At 35.0% G+C, this 7,558-nt stretch overlaps 1 protein-coding gene across 1 annotated transcript in view; it reads left to right on the top strand.

The window, feature by feature from the left end:
• LOC106874637 (E3 ubiquitin-protein ligase MARCHF6) overlaps positions 1-7,558 on the top strand; it is a 70,450-nt gene that overhangs the window by 26,127 nt on the left and 36,765 nt on the right. Inside the window, exons 4-5 of the mRNA XM_014922432.2 lie at positions 3,231-3,374; positions 7,272-7,344. Of these exons, the coding sequence (XP_014777918.2) occupies positions 3,231-3,374; positions 7,272-7,344 (217 nt within the window). The remainder of the gene's footprint in view (positions 1-3,230; positions 3,375-7,271; positions 7,345-7,558) is intronic.

Here is a 7,558-nt window from a genome sequence, read left to right as displayed (position 1 = left end):
CACACACACACACACACACACACACACACACACACACACACACACACACGTGCACACACACACACACACACACATACACATACACATACACACACACACACACACGCATGCTCACACACAAACACACCCAGCTTTCTCTTTCTCTTTGATATGTCCATGGAAAATTACTGGGTAGTTGTTGGCAAATTTCTGGACAGAACGAAACGAAAGATAGCTGGTTGAGTAGATGGGTAGCTAAGCTAGTTGCATTTGTCCCAGGAGAGAGAGAGAGTGAGAGTGAGAGTGCAGGTAGTATAGAGAACAGCACCAGTGATGAGGGGGGAGGGGGGAATGAAGACACATTGGGTAATGGTGGTGGGAGGAGAGAGAGAGATGGAGATGTCCAGTATTGGTAGTGGGGGCAGGAAAGGGCAGGTGCACCATAAATAAGCAAGGTTTAATTTGGGGAGATTGTATGAAGAAATTAAATTAAACATCTAAAGAAAGAGGCGAGAAATTATCTTAGCAAAATTACACGAAGAATTAGGGAGGAATGAAGGCTGAGAGAGAGAGAGAGAGAGAGAGAGAGAGAGAAAGAGGGAGGGGGTTATTTTAAATGGTTAGCTTATGAGACTAGCTGTTAGTAAATAATACATTTAAAAGTATGAATGGCGAATGAATGTATGAAAGATCGAAAAAACGAGAGAATATATATAGCCTGAGGCTATAGTAGGAGATACTTGCCCAAGGTGCCATGCAGTGGGTCTAAACCCGGAACCATGCGGTTGGGAGCACTTTTTCCATGATTGCATAGATGAGACAAAATTCATTGAGGCAGATTTTCAGTGGCTGAATGCTCTTTTCTCTCATCAATCCGGGAATATTTTCCCTATTCCTTTGAACATGGACAATACAATGATTGAACAACTTTTCACAGAAGATTGCAAACAAGTGACACTGCCTATATGACAATAATGTTTGTTGACAATCAGCATGTGATATTAAGACAATAGTGTACATGCATGCGCGTACACACATACACGATAGGCTTTGTACAGTTTCTCTTTATTAGATTCACTCACAAGAAAACTGGTTGATCTAGGGTTTATAGTAGAAAGCACATACCCAAAGTACTGTGCAGTAGGACTGAACCTGGAACCATATAGTTGTGGAGCAAACTTCTTAAGCACACAGCCATGTCTGCCTGTGTAAATAAAAGCTGATTTTATGTAATGCTTTGCACATTCTGACAACATCTGTTGATTGATTGTAGCTGTAGTTTGTAGGTTAATTGTGTTTATTCAACTTTCCAAGATTCGAATCAAGATATTTAATCACATAACCCAGTGCCACACTCGTTATGCATACAGATGGGAATGCATTATGTATATATATTTTAATTGTGTTACATTTATGTTGTACTCCTGAATATGACATTCCTTTGCTTGCTTTAGATTTCCTGTTTGACAAAAACGAAGTTTCATTCTTAATTCATAGTTGAGTAGTTAACAACAGAAAGGGTATAAGACTATACAACAATGAAAAAAATTGACACAAGCAGAAATCTGTCCCACAGTAGAGTGTTAAGATTATTTGTGTTTATTCTTCTGTTTCTAGAATTCAAATTCTGCTACGTTTAACTTTATCTTTCACTTGTCCAGGTCACAGAAATAAATACCAGTCAATTAATGCACTCTGTGTCAGTGTGAGAAATCAATATTTCTCAAGATAAAGGTGATATCAAGATGAGTGAAAATAGTAGATACTTTACAATATTTGTCAGTATTTTATTTTTCATTATAGGGTTAGGCAGAGGGCGAAGGAATGTTTGTGTAAAAGTATTTAATGCAGGATATGAAGGTGCATAAACAGAGACAAGAGGGGTGTTTGCATGTGTTTATTGGGTTGCCTTGAGTGGATGGAGCATTTTCATAATCATTCCACATCGGTTTTTCATGTTGGCATGGGTTGGATAGTTTGATAGGATCTGATGAGCTGCATCTGCCCCCAATGTCAGTTTTGACATGGATTCTACATCTAGATGCTCTTCTTAACATCAATCACTTTATAGTGTGTACTAGATGGTTTTTATGCAACACCAGCACTAATGAGGTTACTAAGTAACAAGTAAAACAGGAAAAGAAAGGACCCCTCCCCTTCTCAACTGAGTGGGAGAGGTGGCTTTATGCTAGATGTTGAAGGCAAAAGTATGATAGAGAAAGACAAGCACAGATGTCTTGTTATAGAGGAGATGCATAGTTACATTTGCATTATGCAAAGATGGGTGGGAGTAGGTGGAAGGGAGATAAAGATAGTGTTTATGGAGTGCCAGAGTGTGATACTAGTAGTTCAAAGGAGCTGAAATTGTAGCAGCTAAAGAGGCAGATAAAGAAATTGTGCATGTGGAGTTAGTGGATGTTGTTATTGGTGAATTTGCTTATCATCTGGATAGTTTTCTTCAGATATTGGTGTTGCAGCAACCATGTTCCAGGTTGGTGAGAAGTGTTTTAATGTTAGATTTTTAAAGAGTTAGCAACTAATGAGGGTGCCTTTGTGTGTGCAGAGTACTCAATCAGAAGTGTGTTACACAGCAACAACTATCCTTTCTTATTAAACTTGGCAAAGTTTTTTAACCTGTTGAGATCATCAATTTATGTCATTTCCTCTTTAAGCATATCTTTATCTTTTGCGTTTAGATTTCTCAGAATGCTGAGGCAGAGCAGGGGCAATGCCAACAACTTTTTCAAGCTGTCCTAGATCTGGAAATAGGGATAGCTTAAAGAGTCGATCTGTTTGATATTCAGCTTGAACTCTTGAATGTTGAAGTTGGGTGAAAAATATTGTGAGTAATGGAGTTTGGAAGAGATGCAGTTGTGTGCATCTGGTATTTAGTATAGGATATGCAAAATTGAGATATCTTAGGAGTGACAGGAACTGGAGAATTGGGTGCACTGGTATAAAGCTGGTAGACCAGTTTAGAAGTTCATAGGTTGGTAGAAAAGGCATGCATTGAAGTCCAGAGTTCATAGTATGTTGGGTAGTGATAGCTTGTCTCTGAACAAAACTTTTCTTTTGCATAGAATTTTGTGGGTGTATCTGACATTAAAAAAAGACATATTGATGCACTTTAATTAAAAAAATAAAATCTACAGGAAGCAGTTATCAAAGAAACATCTTTAGTGTTATGGAACAATAATTTTTCTTTATACTGTCTTAATTTTCCCTCTCTTTCTCTCCTTTTTTTTTTTCAGTTTATTCACCAGACATGCCAAAACGGTTACCCGTTAAAGATATTTTCAGTGGCTTGCTTACTAGTATTGGTCGAGCAGTTCGGTACTGGTTTCATTACACATTAGTGGCGTTTGCATGGCTTGGAGTTGTTCCACTTACAGCATGTAAGTATGAAAATTGTAATTTTTATCCTTGATTTTCTGTGTTATAATGGTACTGTTGTGGTCATTTAGCAGAAGTGTTTATTGGGTCAGAAGTTTCCAAATGATTTCATCCCATCTTTTGTATTCATATCTTCCACACTTCAGTCATGGTGTTCTTCAAATATTTTACATGACTGCAATAACATCGACAAAAATGTTGAAACCTTGTGTTACAAATGAAGATCCTCAGTTTCTGTGCAACAAAACAACCGAGACTTGGGATGCTCACCTTCTAAATAAGAACTGATTTGGACAGTGATAACCTTGCACACCCATGTCAATGTGGATAGCAGACATAAAATGATGATGATACAATATAATGTAGAAATTTAAAGTTGATTGAAAAAGTGACTTATAAGCATGCAAGATGAATTTAATAGCTCTTTATAGTTATGAAACCTCTCCACTAGTAACCCATTTCAAAGTTATAGCTAAGCCTTCTTAAATCACAACAATTCATTGAACAAGTGTTTATACTGTTCATACTGTCTTTCAGTTAAATTCTAAATAACAGAGAATTTAGACTGTTTTTGCAAAACAGCTATAACTTTTTTGTTTATTGATATATCGAGGTGGTGTTTCGGACACAATTTAATTACATGTCCTTACATAAATTTATGACAATATGACAAGGTCTTTGCTTCAAAATTACTCAGGTAAATTCAGTAAAATGTAAAATTATTAATTTTTGTTTGAAATATCATCATACAAAATAAATTTATAAGTTAGTTTTCACATTCACCAAGATAGACAATAGAATTTGCAATACAGGCTATCAAAGAATAATTATTGGATTTTCAGTTGAACTTAGAAAACAGCTACAAATAAAAAGGCTAATTAGCACCCTGTGTACTCTTCACATATTCTACTAATATTGAATCTGAATTTGGCATGTATTCTGATGAGAATAAAATGTTAGAGAAATAATAAAAAAGATAAGAAGAATAACAAAAACTCTCTCATGCTTTAATGATTTTGAACAGTAAATAACCTATGTTTACCTGGTGTAGTCACATGTTTTCACTTATACAATAATGTGGAATACATTGACATGTGGATTTAACTATGAATAGGTAAATGTGTGAGGTTTCAGTGGGTTAACTCTGGTTTCCATAGCATTAAGTAAACATGGAATAATTTCTTCTGCATTGTTTTCTGTAGAAAGGAATGACAGCAGTGTAAGTTACGAAAATAATTGTCTGTTCCACAACACTACTTACTGTTTATAATGGTGAATTATTAGAGTGTCTGTATTAACTGATTGGAACTTGGTGAACTTAGCTATTGAGAACCAGATACTATTGTGAACAATGCAGTATTAGAGAGATATGAATTGTTGACCTCTCAACTGGTTGTCTAGAAGCCTCTCTCTTCAACTACTTGTATAATGCCATAATTCATTGGGTGTTCAGGGATACTAATGAAAATTTTGTCATTGTATAATATCTCTTTGACAAGCTCACTTGCCATTTCTATTACTTATACTCACAAGGGAAATTAAACTAACAAATGTATGTTTTGCTGTATTGCTACTGCTGTAGCTTACAACTATGTGTTCTCTGCAGTTTCTATATATATATAGTTAGATATGCTGGGCCACTCGAGAGTAAACTGCCTTGTGACATAACACAGCACTAGTGACAGGATGCATACTTTCAGTCTCTCAGTTGTCCAGTACTCATCTCTGCATTTCTTCAAATGTATATTAGCTATTTTACAAGCATGCTTAGTTTGATAATGTAGAAATGACAGTAAATATACACATTTGCATTTGAAATAGCATCAGGTTAAAATAACGATGTGTATAACATTTATAATGTGTGTACATACATGAAACGACAACCAGCTGTGATATTTTGTCTCAGAGAAACTTCTCAAAGAGACTATATGATTGTTTTTTTTTTAACATATAAATCTCTTTCACTGAAATGAAATATGGCTAGTGTTGTTCCATGTATGTGTATAGATTAAAAGTGGTATGCACATCGTTATTTTAATCAAATGCTGTTTCAAGCATATTCTCGTGTGGCCATCTTTTACATAAATCAGTGAATGTTTTGATTGACTTCCATATTGGAACAAATGTTTTTCTCCTTAACTTTGAATGTCTGAAGAAGTTTGTCACTCAGGAGATCAAATTAGGTTAAAACACTGAGTCTTATGATCTTTTGACAACATTCTGAGTGAGCTCTGTGTTTTTCGACAGACTAAGTCTCTTCAGGAAGCTTCTCTGAGTCAAAATATTACAGCTAGTGCCATTTCACTTTATATACACATTTACTCAGGTAAATTCAGTGAAATGTAAAATTATTAATTTTTGTTTGAAATATCATCAGACAAAATAAATTTGTAAGTTAGTTTTCACATTCACCAAGATAGACAATAGATACTTAAATATCAAATTTATATTTTAACTATATTGAATAAAAATATTTGTCTTTAAGACTGTCCATGTTTGTTACACATATTTGATTCAATGTCTACAGAAGTTCAGTGTAGATTCACCAATTTTGATGCAGTAGTCATTTAACATGCTTTGCAATTTTGAGTTTGGTTATTAACTGTGTTAACTTTGCTTTTTCATTCCTTTCAGTAGCTGGTACATAAAGATTTATGACTTGTAGGCACATAGTATTTTGTTATGCAACCATAATTTGCTACCAAGTATATTAAATGTTTTTTGTAAGTCAGTACCATGCACTATTGTGTTAGCAGTGCATTTAAATCACCTGTAGAGATGTCCTTTCAGTAGCTGATAAAATAAGTTCCAGTCATGTACAGGGATTAATTTAATCCAACATTCAATCTCGTAAAAGATGTGGCTCTGTACCTAAATTAGAAATATATATTAAGGGATTTATAAATCAATGTTAAAATTAGGACTCTTTGTTATGTAAATAGTATTAACTAATGTTAATTAAAATGTACTATATTTCTATGGCTGTGTTTGTCTTGGCTTGATACATTACTGGCTAGTACTGCTGGCAGAATGTAGCCTCTTAAGTGTGTGAGATATAAATCTTCCTAATAGAATAATAGTGATCATAAATCTTATTTTCATCAGCTTTCAAAGCCCTTTAAACTGGTTTCTTAGTAACTTCACATTCTCTCTTAAGTACAAGAGAGATAATTCTACTCTGTAGACAGCAAGATACTAGTCTTCAGTAGCTAACTTTCTCAGCTGTTCTGGTGCCATGTTCTAATATTCATTGCTTTTCTATCTTTATACTGTTAAAGCCACAATACTTAAAGCAAACTACAGACATGTGACATACATACTTTTCACAAAGGCATTAATGGAATGATTTTATTTGTAAATTTCATGCAATTGAAGATAAATTTATACACAATTATATGGCAAAATTGTTGAGTGATGGACAAAAGATCATGTATTTTAGTTATTTCCCATAATGTCCTGTGCTCAAATTCTGCCAGAGTTGATTCTACTGTTTATCTTTTCAGTTTTGATAAAACAAGTAGATCACTCAAACAGTGAAGTTGATAGAATTGACTATTGTCACTTCCCACTGAAACTTGTAGCCTTTATCTGTTAAAAGTCATCATTAGTAGCATTGTTGTGTCCTAAGGAAGGTTTGCTTGTGCTCTGTTCAGAGCAACAGTTCACTAAACCCTCCTTTCACTTTCATAGCAAAAACGTCTGTGTGTATGTTATATTGGTCAGAATACAAAGAAGGCCAGGCAGGGAATGGAATCTTAATTGCAGACTTGTCTGGCTAAAATGTAACCACTCTCCAACATTTGCTCTACTAGGTAGCTAATATGAACTGACTTGATAAATTTACAATTTATTTTGTTTCTGCTCAACAATATCATTATTAGCTTTCTTCTACTTTTCAGGTCGAATATACAGATGTTTATTCACAGGATCTGTGAGCTCTTTATTAACCTTACCTTTGGATATGTTATCCACGTAAGTTTAACTTTTTATCTTATGTGGGTGTATCTTATTCGCACGTAAAAGCACCCACTACACTCTCTGAGTGGTTGGCGTTAGGAAGGGCATCCAGCTGTAGAAACTCTGCCAAATCAGACTGGAGCCTGGTGTTGCCATCCGGTTTCACCAGTCCTCAGTCAAATCGTCCAACCCATGCTAGCATGGAAAGCGGACGTTAAACGATGATGAT

The sequence above is a fragment of the Octopus bimaculoides genome, chromosome 1 (genome assembly GCF_001194135.2).
Source record: "Octopus bimaculoides isolate UCB-OBI-ISO-001 chromosome 1, ASM119413v2, whole genome shotgun sequence".
In the NCBI taxonomy this organism is placed as follows: Eukaryota; Metazoa; Mollusca; class Cephalopoda; order Octopoda; family Octopodidae; genus Octopus; species Octopus bimaculoides.
The sequence above is the reverse complement of the archived record's forward strand: the minus strand, read 5'-3'. Positions and strand labels throughout refer to the sequence as shown.